Source organism: Coregonus lavaretus (assembly GCF_964263955.1).
Source record: "Coregonus lavaretus genome assembly, chromosome: 8".
NCBI classification, from domain to species: domain Eukaryota; kingdom Metazoa; phylum Chordata; class Actinopteri; order Salmoniformes; family Salmonidae; genus Coregonus; species Coregonus lavaretus.
In genome coordinates, this window is record NC_139995.1 from 54,938,686 (window position 1) to 54,959,985 (window position 21,300).

The following is a 21,300-nucleotide window of genomic DNA, read 5'->3' on the forward strand; positions in this document are numbered from 1 at the left end:
CGTTTATAAATATCCTGTCGTCCTGCATTTTATTATTTTGTACAAAGCATACAAAACAAGAAAACTCTCGATTCAGTAAAAGGAGTGGATGAAAAATAACGAATCTTTCGTGAACAGCACATCACTAGCGTACATGTATTTTTGCAACCAGTGGCGGCTCCTTAAAAAATTCTCAGGAGGGGCAATTTTTCTGATGATTTAGGTGACCTACACACATTTAAAAAAAGATATGTCCAGCAACAACATGAAGACAGGGGCAGCATATAAGTCAATACCAGAAGCATTTATTGACTGATCTCAAAAGTGTTGGCTTACCAGGGTTGGTGGAGCCCTCAGTTTCATCTTTGCCTCGCAAAGCTAACTCAAACACTCCGCAAAATTTCACACACTGGATTAGCCGGCTGAGGATGTGGCGGTTCTTGCTAATGTCGTAGTAAATATATTTGTTATAGTGAATATGGAATATGATATGTTGAGTAAAATGTTGTGCTAAGATCTATTTAGGTCAGGAGCTGGTTATAAGTTCTGTTCCTATCCAATAACAATGGACAAAAGGGTCCTATCTTGTCAGCCTTGTCAGCAGGTGGCCAAGGACAACACCCACGCCATAGGCCTCTCAGTTCTTCCAACTCACGAGTTCTTGCTCTGAGGACACACACACACACAAACACACACACACACACATCATCACTGTTAAACACACACACACACACACATCATCACTGTTAAACACACACACACACACACACACACAAAAATCCCCTCTCTTAGGCTGAACATTTGAAGACAGAGAACCCGACTCAGAGCCAATGCAACAGTGACAGTAGCCTGGAGGTGACCTCGCCCAACTCATCAGGACCAATCAGAAGATCAGAACTACTAGATTGAACCTACTTCATTTATTGCATAAAATGTCTGCACACAATGTTTCGGGGCTCTCTTCAGATAATAATAATAATAATAATAATAATATGCCATTTAGCAGACGCTTTTATCCAAAGCGACTTACAGTCATGCGTGCATACATTTTTGTGTATGGGTGGTCCCGGGGATCGAACCCACTACCTTGGCGTTACAAGCACCATGCTCTACCAGCTGAGCTACAGAAAGTGGATACTCATGGATGCGCATTGCAATTGTAAAATGTCAACACAATTGGAGACACCACGTCATTTTTGGAGACATGTTATTGACAGTAAACTATTGTAGATGCGACTGCTAACTAAATAAAACATTTTAGCTGGCTAGCTAATCATCTTAGCTAAATGTGGGGCAAACAATTCAGTTATTTACCGTTAATTTGAGGGATTGGGGTGAAAGAAATCGAGTTACATAGTGATACTTTACGATATACTGTATTGACAATATCGCAATATTTTAGCGCTAGTTGGCTGTACCTGCACCAAAACACCATTATTGTTCCTTCATAGCTTGTTCTCAATCTTTTCACATTGGGAGCCAATTTGTTTTCAGCACTTTTATTTCCATGACTGATCAAAACTCGTTCTCATGGCTTTCTGATCCCTCTGCAACAGACATATGGTGCGCAATAAAATCACAGTATCGAATCGCAATACGTATAGAATCATGAGACTCGCAATGCTGATGCATATATCTTATCGTGAGGTTCCTGGCAATTCCCAGCCCAAGTTCATTTGCCACAACAAATCTCTTCGCTAGCAAACGCGATGTCTTCTCCAAAACGGCAATGTGTCTCCAGCAATGTTTACTTTTTTGACGTTCTATGGCATCTCCACTTTCCAAGCATATATGACCACATGTAATATTTTGGTAAGTGATGCAAATAGTGAACTATGTAGGGCCAGGATGTAAAATATATGTAGCTGCAGCAATTTCTCTTATCTGATATGGTAAGTAATGGGGCTTAATTTATAGCTCCCTAAGAGTTTGACGAACGGGTCCGTGAACGCGATTCCAGATATATTTACCTCTGAATAAACTGCCTTTATTACACCATATCCACCCTGTCCAAAGTCTCTACTTGGTCTCAGTTGGTTCTCCAGTAAACTTGTGATTATCAACACTAACCTCATCGTTGTGGCGGCGGACAGCTAGCCTGTATCCCTCGTCATCCAGTTGAGTGAGTGGCAATGTCTTTTTTCGTTCGTACCAATTTTTGGAAAATCCTCGGGTGTAGGACTTTCCGCCTTTAGTAGAAACCTGTTGAATTATTAAATTTGGTCTGGGAGGTCCTAATTGTTTCGTTGCCAATTTATCTTCATTTGTTCGCCGACAAAAAGGAACTTCTTTCAAACAATCCACTCTTTTCTCAGTTACGTTCATGGTTACGTAACGTATGACGAAAGCGCGTAAGTGCAAGCCCACAGACACCCATTGAGATTGTATTGAAGGCTCTGAAATTTGAAAAAAATAGATTTTACATGGGAGTCTATGACAGACTTCTGGGCGATTTTCAACCTGACTGAAATCGCCCCAAAAGGGGGGGGAGCCATTTGAAGCACGACTTTAGCCTGATTCGACATTTAGTGGCAGTGTGGCACTGTGGCAGATCAGACGTATAGATTACAACACTGATAACTACTGTTGCCGTGATATAATTGATTAGAAAAAAAATCCCTTCCTTTTCCCGTTTGGCAGTGCGTCACCCATATCGCCCTATTGAACAGGCCGCCCCTGTTTGCAACGCTCCCGCACACAACGGGGGCGGTTTGGGCAGCAGGTGTAGAGCGTTCCACCTGCCTGCTGGGGTCAACGGGACTCCCTGCTCCACTAAAACCAATGACAACTGGGTGCCGTTTTCAAGGGATTGTTAAATAAATGTTAACTATTTGTTTGTAATAATATCACCTCTTTAAGAGCGTAGTCAGAACTACAAATGTCCGAGTATTCCATGCAAAACAAATAATACATTTAGCTTTATCAGTTACATTATCAGCATTTGCCGATGTACTGTTAGCTGATAATGTTTACTTTGCAAGCTACCGATTGAAACTTTGTACAGTTGGCTAAACAGTGGTAAGTAGACCTAATGTACTTTTTCTACAATCAAAGTAGGCCTACCTAGCGAAGTTAGCTAACATTTTCCTCTTTTCAAATTTGTTTTTAAGAGCGTTTAATAATGCTGCTGACAGACATGATAGGCTACATTGACTGATGGACTATGTCAAATTGGCTAGCTAATAACAGATCACGTCAATATGGCTAGTTAACAAGTTAACATTCAGGGAATAAACTAGATGGCTATATTGTTTGATTTGCTTGCCATAAACTGTAGTGGTGATGACAGTAGTCCGACTGACAACTTTACCAGGAGGAGGATTTGCGGATGTCAAGCCCTTTCCGAAAGCCTTATCTCCGATGAAGCAAGCTAAATGACACATATTGTTTATTTAGCTAGCTAACGTTACATGCCAAATGGAACAAATGTTCAGTCGAAGTTTACGGATCATGAAAAGCATGCAGTTACTTGCTTTATAACTCCGATGATAGAGCTAAATGTGGAGTAATGGGAAATATGTAGTTCTGACTATGCTCTTCAAGGTGATGATGATACTAAAACCAAATAGTTATAACATTTATTTAACAAAGTTGTCAATGGTTTTAGCGGAGCTGGGGATTTTCTTGACCCCAACAGCCAAATCGAACGCTCTGCACGGGTATTGTGACGTTATAGTGATAATGACCTAGCTATATATACTCTGACGTCGTCGGCGGAGTTCGCTGCCTGTGCTCTCATGGCAAGTTCCAAACGTGAAAACGAGATTGCTGCCTTAGCTACCTGTAGTCGGTTGACCAAAGCTGACTTTCAGACTGCGGATAAGTAGTGGAGAAAGTAACGGAAATAACTAAAAGGTTATCCGAAGGCAGTTATTCTCCTTATCTGCTTGTATTGTTGTAAAGTTATTGTAACCATGCACTGTTTGAAAATATTACGGGTGACCAACGCAGCAGCTGTTGAAACCTTAAAAGACACGACTAAAATAGTTTTCAAAAAGGTTTGTTATAAGGGTTTATTACCGGGTTGTCGTCCTAATGTGAAAGTTCAACCGGCACAATGTTTCAACTCAAGCTCAACAGATCTTCACCGCATCGGAACAACCTTAGACATGGACCAAGTGTTTTCCAAACTGTGAGTTTGTGTTTTTATTGGTCCAGTTCAGACAGTTCATTTGTGTAATGTATTGATTGCCAGATATTTGTTTACTGTGTGTGGGAATCACATATAGGCCTATGTTATTGTATCTCCAAAACAATGCTTTCTCCTCAATCATCCATTACTCTATACATAGCCATTCAAGTTGTGTATGTCTGTGTTGTTTGAAGCTGACAACTTTCCTCTTCACTGTATGTAAATGTAGGAGCAATGGGAAGGGTCTCTTCTCAGAGGTAGAAGATATGTTCTTCTACACCATCACGGAGGGTCAGGAACAAGTCCCCGTCTCACACTTTATCTCTGTGAGTAAGTACACACATCAGCTAACCTATACAAGAAAGAAGACTAGGTTGTAAATTAAAAAGGTTACTCTTGTCACACAACCCTCCTTGACAACAAACTCTCTCTCGATGTAGACATACAGCCACAAACACAAAAGCACAATCTCTCTCTCTCTCGCTCTCTCCCTCCCTCCCTGCCAATGTATACTGTGTCACAAGAAACAGTAGGCAACAATTGAGTGAATAGAAACAATAAGGTGTATCATGGAACAGTAGGCTATTTCATTATGTTATTTGAATGAAATAGTCTCCATGTCTCCAGGCCTGATGAAGGACTGGATGGAATGGGTTTGGTGAAGATCACAACACATCAGTCTAAAGATTACCCTGCAGAGAGAGACTAGATTAGGTTGTATCATCATGCAACAATAACATGGGTGTTTTGTCTTCCAACATGTAATGAAATTACCCCAAAATAACTAACTTGTTAAATGAAATAATCAATTGTAGAAGATGTTAATGATAGTCAAAGCTCTGATTTGATCTGTGTTTCATATTGCACCAGCACTACTGCACTGTTTGAATCCAAACACTTGCAACAAGTGACTGAAAGCGTACCCAAACAAGCTTCAGTCCAGCTTGGACAATAAAAGGGACTCAGGTGCTCAACTTGCAACAAGATGCATGTATGTCAGTGGGCCTCAAGATGAGTTCAAGTTAGTTCATATAAAGTTAGTTCACATCCAAGTGCCTCGCGTAACAGTACTAATTACTGTGTGAGGTGTGGACTCAACATTTGTATTTGTATTTATTAAGGATCCCCATTAACTCTTCCTTGGGTCCTGCAACATTAAGGCAGTTATATACAATTTAAAATATTACATGACATTATTTCATAACACTTTACCCAATACATTTAGTGTGTTCCCTCAGGCCACTACTCCACTATCACATATTTACAATACAACATCCATGTGTACGTGTGTGTAGAGTGAGTGTCTATATGTATGTGTGTATGTGCCTGTGTGTGTGTGTCTCTTCACAGTCCCCGCTGTTCCACAAGGTGTATTTTTACCAGTTTTTTTAAAATCTGATCAGTTACCTGATGTGGAATAGAGTTCCATGTAGTCATGGCTCTATGTAGTACTGTGCGCATCCCATAGTCCGTTCTGGACTTGGGGACTGTGAATAGACCTCTGGTGGCATGTCTTGTGGGGTATGCATGGGTGTCCGAGCTGTGTGCCAGTATTCCAAACAGACAGCTCGGTACAATCAGCTCGTCAACACCTCTCACAAAAACAAGCAGTGATGAAGTCAATCTCTCTTCCACTCTGAGCCAGGAGAGACTGACATGTTAGCTCTCCGTGTACTTTTAAGGGCCAGCCGTGCTGCCCTGTTCTGGAGAGGGGTGGAGAGACATGACGAGGCAGAATGATTTACAGTACACTCTAAATAAAACTACAACATGGCTTTGCAGTATGGCTGATAATATAATAATTCCTTTCTCCCCAACCAAACCCTTGTTCTTTTATTCATCTCTTTTATCGCCTTTTGTTTATTTTAACCACTTCATTGTATTGGTGTTTACTGTAAAGTGTCTTGTGACTTTAAATGCAATTTAAATAAAGTTTGATTTGATTTGATCAGGCCCTCAAGAGGACTGGTCTTAATACATCCGACCCACGACTGAAGGACTGTATGGACAAGCTGCAACGCTCCGTATCGGAATCCTTTCATGACGTCATGTTGGACCGGGAACTCTTCCACAAGTGAGTCGCCTAGCTTGTCGACTAGTTGGATTTAGACGTTCCCAAATTGCTCCATACCCCCTGCCCCCTGGCCCTAACCCTTCGATGTTTGCAGATCTGTAGGGTCTGGATAGGTACAAGTAGTGCATTAGTGGAGCTTCCACCATATTGCTTACAGCTAGTCTGTATAAACCAAGGGTTAGGGCCAAGTGTGGGGGGGGGGGGGATTTGGGACCTGCTTCTAGAGCCACCTCACTCACTCACACACACACACACACACACACGGCTCCTCTCTCTGGCATTTAATCTTCAATACATCAAGTCATTTTAAGAGTTAGCTAGAGGCAACAGTATATGTGCTCTCAGTCCACTCAGCAGTGAGCTGAGGGCAGTGGGCTGAGGGCAGTGGGCTGAGGGGCAGTGGGCTGAGGGGCAGTGGGCTGAGGGCAGTGGGCTGAGGGGCAGTGGGCTGAGGGCAGTGGGCTGAGGGGCAGTGGGCTGAGGGGCAGTGGGCTGAGGGGCAGTGGGCTGAGGGCAGTGGGCTGAGGGGCAGTGGGCTGAGGGGCAGTGGGCTGAGGACAGTGGGCTGAGGACAGTGGGCTGAGGGCAGTGGGCTGAGGACAGTGGGCTGAGGGCAGTGGGAGGATACGGGTAGTCTTGTGTGGGCAACAGAGCAGGGTATGACTCAGATAGATAGGTGCCAGCTGCCTTGGTCCTTGGGGACACATACACACACACACACACGCACACACACGCACACACACACACACACAGACACACAGCCAAAGTAAATTGTGATTGGAATTAGATGTAACCCTTTATCAGTTGACCTGTTACAGCTTTGTGTTTCAGCTGTGGATATGCATGTCGTTTCATGAAAATTCAGTTAAAGAGTAAATTATTGACGTATAAAGTAGACTTTGACAGTCCAGGCATCTTGATCGAGTGGGGAAAACCAATGTTCCTTATATCTGCACAGTAGTCTACACTCTTTAGAAAAAAGGGTTCCAAAAGGGTTCTTCATCTGTCCCAATAGGAGAACCCTTTTTGGTTCCAGGTAGAACCCTTTTTGGTTCCAGTTAGAACTCTTTTGGATTCCATGTAGAACCCTCAGTGGAAAGGGTTCTACCTGGAACTCAAAAGGGTTCTACCTGGAACCAAAAAGGGTTCTACCTGGAACCCTGGAACCAAAAAAGGTTCTACCTGGAACCAAAAAGGGTTCTTCAAAGGGTTATCCTATGGGGACAACCGAATAACCCTTTTTAGTTCTAGATAGCGTCTTTCTTTCTAAGAGTGGAGGTTAAACAAAGTTATAGGCTTATCAAATGTCTTTGTTTGCCCGTAGGGCGGCGCACAATTGGCCCAGCGTTGTCCGAGTTTGGCCGGTGTAGGCCATCATTGTAAATAAGAATTTGTTCTTAACTGACTTGCCTAGTTAAATAAAGGTAAAAAAAAAAAAAAAGATGAGACGTAGGTTGGGGTAGGAAATAATATAGGGCACATAATAATAAGCCATTTAGTAGACGTTTTTATCCAAAGCGACTTACAGTCATGCATGCATACATTTTTGTGTATGGCTGGTCCCGGGGATCGAACCCACTACCTTGGCGTTACAAGCGCCGTGCTCTACCAGCTGAGCTACAGAGGACCACATAAGGCAGCAGGTAGCCTAGCGGTTAGAGTGTTGGGCTAGTAACCGAAAGGTCACTGGTTCAAAAAACCAGAGCCGACAAGGTGAAAAATCTGTCAATATGCCCTTGAGCAAGGCACTTAACCTTAATTTGCTCTAGGGGTGCTGTGCTACTATGGCTGACCCTGTAAAACAACACATTTCACTGCACCTATCCGGTGTATGTGACAATAAAACATATTTTAAAAAATTTATAAGGCCTTGGTCAGGCTGTTAATAGGATACACAAGGAGTATAATTAGCCATGTGTGTCACAGAGAATCGAGTTCACATTCTCACATTGCTCCGCTGAACCCTATTTTCCACAACAATTCAAACCACTTATGAGCACCAAGTCTTGCATGCAAACAACAACAGAGAAGAAGGTCAGAGGTCATAATTCAGTCATGAACAGCAGTCCATCCACTGCACCTCAGGAAGTGTCACCACTTCAAAGCAAACATCTGGGAAAAGTTCACAGTTAATCTCATTCACAGAACTAGATTTCTAGAATTTCTAGAATGCTCTAGTGCTTGTTCAATGACAGGGTTTCTGTATTGATGATCTAATACTGTTTTTGTTTGTTGTACCAACCCTCAGGTGCGTAGGTGGGAACATAGTGCTTCTGATCCAGGCCTTCAGAAAGAAGTTCATCATCCCTGAGTTTGATTCCTTCGTTACAAAAATAGATCAAATCTACAACACCGTTCACAAAAACCACAACGGACATGTAATTAGATTTGTTTCCACCTCTACACCTTTCATATATGTCACTCTTCTCCATCTCTGTCTCTCACTATCTCTCTTTTTTTGTCATCTGTCCTCTTACTTTGTCTTTTTTCTCTGATATGTTTTCCGTCAGTGTGTGTCTGTTGTTCTATGGCACATACTCACACAAAACGTTTTAAGTGTGGAGTATGTTGTGGAAATTCTAATCAAAAGGAAGAGCGAGACTGTAGATTCTTCAAACAACAACTTTATTATAAGATTTGCAAATCTGGAGCTGGTCAACAACCACTCAAAAGGTGATTGTTAAGAACCCAACAAGCAAGAGTTGGGTCTCAGCCTATATAGGAAAATACAACCTCGGTCTACGTGGCAGTTTAGCAGGTGTGTGAGATCATAGTGGGAACATAGCGTACAAACAATTGATAACGCCAGTTTTGTTACTCCTTTCTGCTAATAGAATTGTCGCTGCTGCTCAAGCCAGCCTCTGTTCTCTTCGTATCTCCACACAGCTGTGCCCTTGAAGATACGAAAGGAACAGGATGGACCAAAAACGGGTCACTCTCAGACGGCCCTTTATCTTTGGCCTCTTGACTAAGTTACTCAGAAACAAGAGAGGAAAAACGCTGGCTTCTTCTTACATGAGAGAAACAGACAGTGGAAATGTGCAGGTTTAAGGCTCATACAGCGCATGTGCATAACAAAGTTTGTAATTGTTCACGTTTTTCCTCCCTTTTGAGACTAATCTCAACCTAATACAAAATTGCAAGTACGCATTTTAGTAATAATTCATAATATAAGCCAATTATACCATCATTTAAGCAAAACTTCAACCAAGCAAAATATGAAACATACACTAGTACATTATCTTTGTAAATGGCTTCTGTTGAGCCACTGAGTTTTTTACCTTCACACGGTGCAAAACATTCTTAAGGGAATCATTAAACAATGAAACAGTTATACAGAAGTACACTCTTCATCTGTACAAAGAGGACAATCATCACGTTGATGCATCGATCTCCGTCTTCTTAAACAATGGGGCGGCTATTGTTTGCTGGACTCCCGTCCTGAGCCTGCCGTTGGCTCGAGCTGGAGTGGCTGTTATTTAAGTCCCGCCGTGGGACTTTGCTGGTGCTGTGTACTTCAGTTGCATTGTGGCCACTTCTCCCAGGGCCCATACAACAGCTGCAATGGCTGGCGTGAAGCCACGTAGACCTCTCTACAACCTTCTGTCCGGGTCATCAGGAGCACTTGGAATGGACCAGTCCAGCGCTGTTGGTGCCGAGTCTTTCTGCGGAGGTCCTTGGTGACCACCCAATTGCCTGGCTGCAATTTGTGGAGCTGTCCTCCCTTTGGTTCAGGCAAATCTGCTTTTACCCTGAGAAAATAGAGCATTGTGAAGTGCAGCACAGAGCATAGTAACTTACCATTCCAGCAGTGTACTTGACGGGTATTCGACCTGTCCTTAAGAAAAATGTGTTAAACATCCTTATACAATCATTCATTCACAATCATTCTGTTATTGTGTGCGTCCACACATTCATTGGGTACCCTTCCTTATTTGTTTAGTTCTTTAACGGTATCTACATTTCTTAACAGCAGTCAACTCTTAGATCAATCAGTTAACTAATTCCAGGTCTATTTTAAATTAAATTCGGTTAACTTAAATTCAATTCCAAAGCCAAAATGCATGCTCTAGTGAGAGCAAACAATTCTGCAGCTTGGGCTGACATATGTGGTGGTAATTTAGCACTCTCTAGGGTAGTGGCAGCCGTAGTTACTGCATAAGCCACTGATGTTTCTCCTTGAGTCCCCCTGGAGTCCACTGTATCGTGTCATTCATCGCCATCTCAGCATAGTCAGGCAGCCAGGCTCTACAATAGCCTGCCATTCCTGTGAGTGTCAACATATGTTGTTTTGAATAGAATAGAATTGCAGCCACACGCTCTAGACCCAATTTCCTACCATTTGGTGTAATATCATGTCCTAGATACTTAACAGATTGAGACACAAGCTGCAGCTTTTTTCTTAGAAACTTTGTGGCCATTTTTAGCAAGGAACGCTAACAGAGCTCTTGTGTCGACTTCGCATGCTTGTTGGGTTAACATACTCCCAGCGGGCGGTATGAAAGCCTCTAAATGTTGCGCCAAAGCGACAGAAAACACTGCAGGCGGTCCGATTCAGTATCATGTAAACGCGAACCAGAACTGTGATTCTGGAGCGACGGGAATGCTAAAGAAAACATTAGCCAAATCAACAACTGAAAACCATTTAGCCGACGCCGGCACGGCAGATAGTACTGTAACGGGGTTTGGCACAACAGAAGCTCTTGCATAAACTGCATCGTTAACTTTTCTAAGATCTTGAACAAAAACGGCAATCACCCGAGGCTTTTCGGACAGGAAGAATGGGGGTGTTGCAGGGAGAGTCTGGACAAGGCACAATTTCTCCTATTTCTACCAATGAAGCATGAACAGGGTAATCCCCCGCACTGCCTCCTGACTCAGAGAATGCTGGGCTTGGCCGGGTCTGTGTGCTCTCAGGTGTGACGTAAGCAGTTTCAACCCCCTCATTCGCCCAATGTCATACTTATCCTTAGCCCACAGAGACTCTGGGAGACCAGCCAACAAGGGTGACTCAGTCTCCACAGAATTTAGACCCATCCGCTCTGAGTTCCCAGTCAGTGACCTGCAAGACGGATTTCAACCAGACACCAGTATCCTAAAAATATTTTTTAAAAGCCTGTTCTTTAGACATCTTAATACTAAGAGCATAAAATAAAACTGAGGCCCATTATAATCTGAAGGTCGTGAGTATCACTGCATAGTAAGCATTCTTGGGGGGCAGTTTCCTTCAGCCAATTTTTTTCATAATATAAATCTCTCAAAGTGTAAATCTCTCGTAATTGGTGAGAAATGGGCGGTGCAATGTAGGTCTGTCTGTAGGTCTGTCTGTAGGTCTGTCTGTGCCATCAAACTGCCTTTCTTTTTCCAACAGGGCCGTTGAGAAAATCTCTTCAATTGGGTCACATTGTGATCCATCAATGTCCTGTATGTCCCATGCATAGTACCAATCACACATTTGGATAAAATAATATGAATTCCCAATTTACAGAGAAAATCTCTTCCTGCCAAATTTACAGGGCAACATGCGGAGGCAATAAATTGATGTGTCCTGCATGTATCATCAATTTTAACCGGCAGGGGCATCGTGATGAACTTCTTTCATAATCACTCCCAAGGCCCCCACAGTGCTAACTGATTCATTTGACATGGGAGGATTGGACATCATTTTTGAATTTATGACAGACATTGCAGCGCCAGTATCTACTAGAAATTCAATTGACTCAACATTGACAAAGAGACAAACCATTGGCTCCTCACGGGGGCTTGAACAAATCTTTAAATGCTGTCCAAGGGTGTCAACTGTCTCAACCTTGCGTCAGTCTGTGTGTGGGTTGTATAGGGTCGTTTTCGGTGGCGGTCCTGTTCTCCAGTTTCCTCGCCCTGCCCCACCCGATCAGGGAGGTAGAAAGTCATTGTTTCTCCTTTTCTTATCATTCACCATGATCCCTTTCATTTTCTTGTCTGCCCTTCTCTCTGCTTCTCTTTCCCACTTCCTAAAATCATCCCCCCTCTATTCTACTTGCCTTTCTTGGTTTCTTCAAAGTCCTGCAATTTCTTTCTACATTCTGCTAATAAAACTTCACTTGATGTGCCTTTTTAAGGGGTAAATCTGCTACCTTGGGCCAGAGCGTTGTCTGTTCCAGAATGTCCCTGCTCCACTCATCCACCATTTACCTTCAGCGGTCCGGTCAGCGGGTCGGGCAGACAAGGTTCTCCCTTGCTGCTCTTGGCTCCCATTGTGAAACTCCATCTATACACACACATACTCGGAGACAAACAAAAACACACACACAAAATGAACAGTATTTAGTTAGGAACGTCTTCCTTTCTTAAAATTAATGATGGGTTAACTCAAAAATAAATTGATAATGGGTTAACTCAACTCAAAAGGGGGCGTTTCTTCGCATTCAAAATATCTTTTAATTTCTTTATGTAATTGAGAATTCTATACCCATACAGTATTTCCCACTACAAAATGTATGTGTTTTATGCACGTAACCAATTATTTCCCAAGTATATCCAATTCTCCTACGGGTCCATTGGTCAAATTGCGGTGTTCTAAAATAATGTGCTAACCTGCAGGAATATTTTCTTACTTCTAACTCAGAACCCTGTCCTGGAATCACATTCACTTACATCTGACGATTGCAAACCATGGCATATCAATGAATATTAATTTAGTACTTTGCCAAATAATGCGCATTTACCCAGGAATACAGCGCATGTGCATAACAAAGTTTTCCACGATAAGTATTAGCTACATGTGATATGGTTCTGATGGTCTATACTTCCTGGTTCCAGGTAGCCGTCTACATTCCTCACCTGGCCAAGTTCAGTCCTGATCTCTGGGGTGTGTCCCTGTGTACAGTGGACGGACAGAGGTAGGTACAACATCCCTGCATGTCTATATATCTGGATGATAGATAACTGAATGTGAAATAGTGACTCATACTACTGACATATTTTCTTCTGGTCCTCTCTCTGTTTCTTCCTCTGTTTCCCTGGTCCTCTCTCTCTTTCTTCTTCTGTTTCTCTGGTCCTCTCTCTTTCTTCCTCTGTTTCCCTGGTCCTCTCTCTGTTTCTCTGGTCCTTTCTCTCTTTCTTCCTCTGTTTCGCTGTTCCTCTCTCTCTTTCTTCCTCTGTTTCGCTGTTCCTCTCTCTCTTTCTTCCTCTGTTTCTCTGGTCCTTTCTCTCTTTCTTCCTCTGTTTCGCTGTTCCTCTCTCTCTTTCTTCCTCTGTTTCCCTGGTCCTCTCTCTCTTTCTTCTTCTGTTTCCCTGGTCCTCTCTGTTTCTCTGGTCCTCTCTCTCTTTCTTCCTCTGTTTCCCTGGTCCTCTCTCTCTTTCTTCCTCTGTTTCTCTGGTCCTCTCTCTCTTTCTTCCTCTGTTTCCCTGGTCCTCTCTCTTTCTTCCTCTGTTTCCCTGGTCCTCTCTCTGTTTCTCTGGTCCTTTCTCTCTTTCTTCCTCTGTTTCGCTGTTCCTCTCTCTCTTTCTTCCTCTGTTTCGCTGTTCCTCTCTCTCTTTCTTCCTCTGTTTCTCTGGTCCTTTCTCTCTTTCTTCCTCTGTTTCGCTGTTCCTCTCTCTCTTTCTTCCTCTATTTCCCTGGTCCTCTCTCTCTTTCTTCTTCTGTTTCCCTGGTCCTCTCTGTTTCTCTGGTCCTCTCTCTCTTTCTTCCTCTGTTTCCCTGGTCCTCTCTCTCTTTCTTCCTCTGTTTCCCTGGTCCTCTCTCTGTTTCCCTGGTCCTCTCTCTGTTTCCCTGGTCCTCTCTCTGTTTCTCTGGTCCTCTCTCTCTTTCTTCCTCTGTTTCCCTGTTCCTCTCTCTCTTTCTTCCTCTGTTTCCCTGGTCCTCTCTGTTTACCTGGTCCTCTCTCTCTTTCTTCCTCTGTTTCTCTGGTCCTCTCTCTCTTTCTTCCTCTGTTTCCCTGGTCCTCTCTCTGTTTCACTGGTCCTCTCTCTGTTTCTCTGGTCCTCTCTCTCTTTCTTCCTCTGTTTCCCTGGTCCTCTCTCTTTCTTGCTCTGTTTCCCTGATCCTCTCTCTGTTCTCTGGTCCTCTCTCTCTTTCTTCCTCTGTTTCCCTGGTCCTCTCTCTCTTTCTTCCTCTGTTTCCCTGGTCCTCTCTCTCTTCTTCCTCTGTTTCTCTGGTCCTCTCTCTCTTTCTTCCTCTGTTTCCCTGGTCCTCTCTCTCTTTCTTCCTCTGTTTCCCTGGTCCTCTCTCTCTTTCTTCTTCTGTTTCCCTGGTCTTCTCTCTGTTTCCTTGGCCTATCCCTCTTTCTTCCTCTGTTTCCTCCCTCCTAATGGCCTTTTCCTACCCTCTCTCTCTTTCTCTCTCTCCTGTCCTCTTTCTCGCCCCCTGTTTTCCTCCTATCCTCTTCTCTTGTTTTCCCCCTCTCCCTCCTCTCCCCCCAGACACTCAGTAGGGGACACTAAGCAGCCCTTCTGTCTCCAGTCATGTGTGAAGCCTCTGGAGTATGCTGTGGCCATTCACGAGGCTGGACAGAGAAGGTACACCGCTACGTAGGGGATGGAGCCCAGCGGACTCAAGTTCAACAAGCTCTACCTGGATGAGGATGGTGGGTAAGGGAAGCCTTGCTACTGTTGTTGTACATTACTGTGTTGTGTTTGATAGTCTGGTGGAAGAATATGATTTTATTTCAGTACAAGTTAAGGCAATGTGAGTTCAGGTTGACAGGATCTTCTACTTTCTACAAAGTGGACATGACGTCAGCTCTCGAAGAAAGACTTAGTCTCCAAATAGCAAAGCATAATTCTACTTCTGTGAGTGTACTGTACTCTGTCTTAACTCTGATAATAACCAACTTGTGTTTTGTGTGCCTAGACAAACCCCACAACCCCATGGTGAACGCTGGAGCCATTGTGATTAGCTCTCTTATCAAGGTAACATTTTACATTTACATTTTACATTTTAGTCATTTAGCAGACGCTCTTATCCAGAGCGACTTACAGGAGCAATTAGGGTTAAGTGCCTTGCTCAAGGGCACATTAACGTCATTTAGCAGACGCTCTTAGCCAGAGCGACTCACAAATTGGTGCGTTCACCCTATAGCCAGTGGGATAACCACTTTACAATTTGGGGGGGGGGGTTAGAAGGATTACTTTATCCTATCCCAGGTATTCCTTAAAGAGGTGGGGTTTCAAATGTCTCCGGAAGGTGGTGAGTGACTCCGCTGTCCTGGCGTCGTGAGGGAGCTTGTTCCACCATTGGGGTGCCAGAGCAGCGAACAGTTTTGACTGGGCTGAGCGGGAGCTATGCTTCCGCAGAGGAAGGGGAGCCAGCAGGCCAGAGGTGGATGAACGCAATGCCCTCGTTTGGGTGTAGGGACTGATCAGAGCCTGAAGGTACAGAGGTGCCGTTCCCCTCACTGCTCCATAGGCAAGCACCATGGTCTTGTAGCGGATGCGAGCTTCAACTGGAAGCCAGTGGAGTGTGCGGAGGAGGGGGGTGACGTGAGAGAACTTGGGAAGGTTGAACACCAGACGGGCTGCGGCATTCTGGATGAGTTGTAGGGGTTTAATGGCACAGGCAGGGAGGCCAGCCAACAGCGAGTTGCAGTAGTCCAGACGGGAGATGACAAGTGCCTGGATTAGGACCTGTGCCGCTTCCTGTGTAAGGCAGGGTCGTACTCTCCGAATGTTGTAGAGCATGAACCTGCAGGAGCGGGTCACCGCCTTGATGTTGGCGGAGAACGACAGGGTGTTGTCCAGGGTCACGCCTAGGCTCTTCGCACTCTGGGAGGAGGACACAGCGGAGTTGTCAACCGTGATGGCGAGATCATGGAACGGGCGAGATCAAAGTAACGAGACAGACAGCCTACAGACCACCGTATACATGTTGTGAGAATGTCCTGTCTGACTCTGAATATTCCCGTAAAACATCCACTCTCAATGATGCATCAGTGATATCAGTCACTGTCAATGATTGCTGAATCCACGTGGCTTAAAATCCACTGACGTGACTCAGTGTTTGACATGCCAAGCAAATGTACACAACAAACCAAAGATCCACATCACCTGCAAATCTTTGACCCAAAGCTGACGTAGTTTGACTTTGTCCCATTGAAACGCGGCTCCACATGTGCGCACACACGCACACGCACACGCACACACACACACACACACACACACACACACACACACACACACACACACACACAGCTTATCTGGCATGTCTGTAGATAGTAGTCGCATGTACAGTAGTGTAGTCAGTAGTGTTGACCCTGGTTCTGCCAGCTTCACTGCTCTCCTCTCACCCTCACGCCATGCTGGGGGAGGGACCCTGGGACCGGTGGGAGAGCATCAGTTTAACCAATTAATGGGCCACTTTGGAGAGGTGGTGCGTATGTATGTGTGTGTGTGTGTTGCTATCTCAGGCAGAGAGAGAGAAAGGTACATAGTCAGAGCAGGCAAGTTTAACTGAGATACAGTTACAGTTGAAGTCGGAAGTTTACATACACCTTAGCCAAATACATTTAAACTCAGTTTTTCACAATTCCTGACATTTAATCCTAGTAAAAAATTCCCTGTCTTAGGTCAGTTAGGAACACCACTTTATTTTAAGAATGTGAAATGTCAGAATAATATAATATGATTTATTTCAGCTTTTATTTCTTTCATCACATTCCCAGTGGGTCAGAAGTTTACATACACTCAATTAGTATTTGATAGCATTGCCTTTCTATTGTTTAAATTGGATCAAACATTTCGGGTAGCCTTCCATAAGCTTCCCACAATACGTTGGGTGAATTTTCCTGACAGAGCTGGTGTAACTGAGTCAGGTTTGTAGGCCTCCTTGCTCGCACACGCTTTTTCAGTTCTGCCCAAAAATGTTCTATAGGATTGAGGTCAGGGCTTTGTGATGGCCACACCAATACTTTGACTTTGTTGTCCTTAAGCCATTTTGCCACAACTTTGGAAGTATGCTTGGGGTCATTGTCCATTTGGAAGACCCATTTGTGACCCAGCTTTAACTTCCTGACTTGCTTCAATATATCCACATAATTTTCCTTCCTCATGATGCCATCTATTCTGTGAAGTGCACCAGTCCCTCCTGCAGCAAAGCACCCCCACAGCATGATGCTGCCACCCCAATGCTTCACGGTTGGGATGGTGTTCTTCGGCTTGCAAGCAACCCCCTTTCTCCTCCAAACATAACGATGGTCATTATGGCCAAACAGTTCTATTTTTGTTTCATCAGACCAGAGGACATTTCTCCAAAAAGTATGATCTTTGTCCCCATGTGCAGTTGCAAACCGTAGTCTTGCTTTTTTATGGCGGTTTTGGAGCAGTAGCTTCTTCCTTGCTGAGCGGCCTTTCAGGTTATGTCGATATAGGACTTGTTTTACTGTGGATATAGATACTTTTGTACCTGTTTCCTCCAGCATCTTCACAAGGTCCTTTGCTGTTGTTCTGGGATTGATTTGCACTTTTCGCACCAAAGTACGTTCATCTCCAGGAGACAGAACGCGTCTCCTTCCTGAGCGGTATGACGGCTGCGTGGTCCCATGGTGTTTATACTTGCGTACTATTGTTTGTACAGATGAACGTGGTACCTTCAGGCGTTTGGAAATTGCTCCCAAGGATGAACCATACTTGTGGAGGTCTACAATTATTTTCTGAGGTCTTGGCTGATTTCTTTGGATTTTCCCATGATGTCAAGCAAAGAGGCACTGAGTTTGAAGGTAGGCCTTGAAATACATCCACAGGTACACCTCCAATTGACTCAAATGATGTCAATTATAATAATATGCCATTTAGCAGACGCTTTTATCCAAAGCGACTTACAGTCATGCGTGCATACATTTTTTTTGTGTATGGGTAGTCCCGGGGATCGAACCCACTACCTTGGCGTTACAAGCACCGTGCTCTACCAGCTGAGCTACAGAGGACTACAATTAGCCTATCAGAAGCTTCTAAAGCCATTACATCATTTTCTGGAATTTTCCAAGCTGTTTAAAGACACAGTCAACTTAGTGTATGTAAACTTCTGACCCACTGGAATTGTGATACAGTGAATTATAAGTGAAATAATCTGTCTATAAACAATTGTTGGAAAAATTACTTGTGTCATGCACAAAGTAGATGTCCTAACCGACTTGCCAAAACTATAGTTTGTTAACAAGAAATTTGTGGAGTGGTTGAAAAATGAGTTTTAATGACTCCAACCTAAGTGTATGTAAACTTCCGACTTCAACTGTATATATATATATATAACGGGTATAAAGACTGAGGGGGCCCCAGACTGAGGGGGCCCCAGACTGAGGGGGCCCCAGACTGAGGGGGCTCCAGACTGAGGGGGCCCCAGACTGAGGGGGCTCCAGACTGAGGGGGCTCCAGGTGGAGGGGGCCCCAGACTGAGGGGGCTCCAGGCGGAGGGGGCTCCAGACTGAGGGGGCTCCAGACTGAGGGGGCTCCAGGTGGAGGGGGCCCCAGACTGAGGGGACTCCAGACTGAGGGGGCTCCAGACTGAGGGGGCTCCAGACTGAGGGGGCTCCAGGTGGAGGGGGCTCCAGACTGAGGGGGCCCCAGACTGAGGGGGCTCCAGACTGAGGGGGCTCCAGGTGGAGGGGGCTCCAGACTAAGGGGGCCCCAGACTGAGGGGGCTCCAGGTGGAGGGGGCTCCAGGTGGAAGGGGCCCCAGACTGAGGGGACTCCAGACTGAGGGGGCTCCAGACTGAGGGGGCTCCAGACTGAGGGGGCTCCAGGTGGAGGGGGCCCCAGACTGAGGGGGCTCCAGACTGAGGGGGCTCCAGGTGGAGGGGGCTCCAGACTGAGGGGGCCCCAGACTGAGGGGGCTCCAGGTGGAGGGGGCTCCAGACTGAGGGGGGTCCAGGTGGAGGGGGCCCCAGACTGAGGGGGCTCCAGACTGAGGGGGCTCCAGGTGGAGGGGGCTCCAGACGGAGGGGACTCCAGGCGGAGGGGGCTCCAGGCGGAGGGGGCTCCAGACTGAGGGGGCCCCAGACTGAGGGGGCCCCAGGCGGAGGGGGCTCCAGACGGAGGGGACTCCAGGCGGAGGGGGCTCCAGGCGGAGGGGGCTCCAGACTGAGGGGGCTCCAGGCGGAGGGGGCCCCAGACTGAGGGGGCTCCAGACTGAGGGGGCCCCAGACTGAGGGGGCTCCAGGTGGAGGGGGCCCCAGACTGAGGGGGCTCCAGACTGAGGGGCCCCCAGGTGGAAGTTAGATAAAGAAGCCTGAAGGAATAGCAGGAGGGTTTAAGTCTGGTTTTCTGCCTATCTGTTCAGAATTCTTCCTTTAATTTAATATAAAATACTGAAATAAAACTATTACTGTGTAATGCATCTTTGTGAAGCAAACAATTTAATTTATACCCAAATACTGGACATGCATTGACATGCATTGACATAGGACATTTGGGGTCACTTGGGCCATCACTGCTATGCTCTATAATTTGTATAAAGTAGCCCCCTAAAAAATGTATTCCAAAACAAATCCACCCTTAACCTCTCAATGCTGGGTCAGTGATACACCTGTTTCAGACCAGGTGCTGTTGCTTTGGAACAGGTGTACTATTGCAGCTGTACTACAGAAAGTTCATGTAATATGCTGAGACTTCATACAACCAGTATCTTTATTAGGACACTGTCTACTGTGGCAACTGCTTGTTTTTGTCACCTTGTACAGTAGTACATATTAGGACATCAAGATGTGTGATCATCATTGGGGCGGCAGGTAGCTTAGTGGTTAAGAGCGTTGTGCCAGTAACCGAAAGGTCGCTGGTTCTAATCCCCTAGCCGACTAGGTGAAAAATCTGCCGATGTGCCCTTGAGCAAGGCACTTAACCCTAGTTGCTCTGGAAAAGAGCGTCTGCTAAATGACTCAAATGTAAACGTCAAATGTAATTAATACTATTAAAGTGTGCTGAACGTACTGAGTCCTGAAGCCCTGTAGAACATCGCCACCCTGTGGCTGACCACTGAAAGGCGTTTGATGTGGCGACCTGTCGTTTACACAACTTTCTTTCTCTGTGTCACCAGCCTGGTTCGAATAAGGCAGAGAAGTTTGACTATGTAAGTAGATAGACTTAATGTGTGTCATCATTCAAATGTATTCATATACAATGATACGTTACATTACTATACAATATCTGTCATCCTCAGATGATGGATTTTATCAAGAAGATGGCTGGTCGAGAGTACGTGGGGTTCAGCAATGCCACGTGAGTTTTAGCTAATGTCTTCCTTTTCTAAAGCTGAGTTCTCTCTGTTTGTTACATTATTGATGTGATGTGATGGACTCTCTTTGTCTCTCTGTTTCTCAGGTTCCAGTCTGAAAAAGAAACAGGCGACAGAAATTTTGCAATTGGATACTACCTCAAAGAGAAGAAGGTCAGTGAGGGACAGTGGCAATGGGAACATTTGAATTACAGTGGTTTTGGGACACACCTCCTGATAACTTTGTAGCTACTACTCAGGCCAGGAGTTTTGTGCACCAGAAATATATTGATCACTCAGTGTGTGATGGTTATGTGATATTCATGTGTGAGATCATCTGTACCTGTATGAAATATTGATCATAGGAACTGATTTCCATCTGCAGTGTTTTCCTACTGGGGCAGAAATGATTGATGCGCTGGACTTCTATTTCCAGGTAAACTACACTTCCTCATATACACAATCACACTGTGATAAAGTTGATGTGGTTTTGCTTTTTCTGGTAATGCATCATAATGATGATTTGTTACTCGACATTATAATAAAGTATTACCCTATGTATTTACAGTGCATATGAGTCCCAGACACTGGGGCAGTTTCCCGGACACAAATTTGTCTTAGTCCTCACTAAAAAGCAATTTCAATGGTGAATCTCCGTAGACCATGCTTCTTAGTCCAAGACTAGGCTTAATTTGTGTCTGGGAAACGGAGCCTACGTGTTTCTCCCTATATAATTGTTTTAGTAAATAAATGATTTCCTTTCAGCTGTGTTCCATAGAGGTCACCTGCGAGTCTGGAAATGTCCCCTATATCATTGTTTTAGTAAATAAATGATTTCCATTCAGCTGTGTTCCATATAGGTCACCTGCGAGTCTGGAAGTGTCCCCTATATCATTGTTTTAGTAAATAAATGATTTCCTTTCAGCTGTGTTC

General features: G+C 44.7%; 1 protein-coding gene and 1 long non-coding RNA gene across 2 annotated transcripts in view; one reads left to right on the forward strand and one right to left on the reverse strand.

The window, feature by feature from the left end:
* The first annotated feature begins 3,532 nt into the window (after positions 1-3,532).
* LOC311133622 (glutaminase liver isoform, mitochondrial-like) overlaps positions 3,533-21,300 on the forward strand; it is a 28,599-nt gene continuing 10,831 nt past the window's right edge. Inside the window, 13 exon segments of the mRNA XM_084167142.1 lie at positions 3,533-4,111; positions 4,341-4,437; positions 6,064-6,185; positions 8,434-8,563; positions 12,987-13,066; positions 14,589-14,674; positions 14,677-14,699; positions 14,701-14,752; positions 15,019-15,077; positions 20,191-20,223; positions 20,314-20,372; positions 20,475-20,541; positions 20,753-20,803. Of these exon segments, the coding sequence (XP_084023268.1) occupies positions 3,894-4,111; positions 4,341-4,437; positions 6,064-6,185; positions 8,434-8,563; positions 12,987-13,066; positions 14,589-14,674; positions 14,677-14,699; positions 14,701-14,752; positions 15,019-15,077; positions 20,191-20,223; positions 20,314-20,372; positions 20,475-20,541; positions 20,753-20,803 (1,077 nt within the window). The 5' untranslated portion in view covers positions 3,533-3,893.
* On the reverse strand, positions 8,792-12,980 carry LOC311133626. Its single transcript, XR_014613610.1, has 2 exons — positions 12,302-12,980; positions 8,792-9,937 (listed from the first exon to the last, which is right to left on the reverse strand). It is a non-coding gene; the product is annotated as an uncharacterized lncRNA (long non-coding RNA).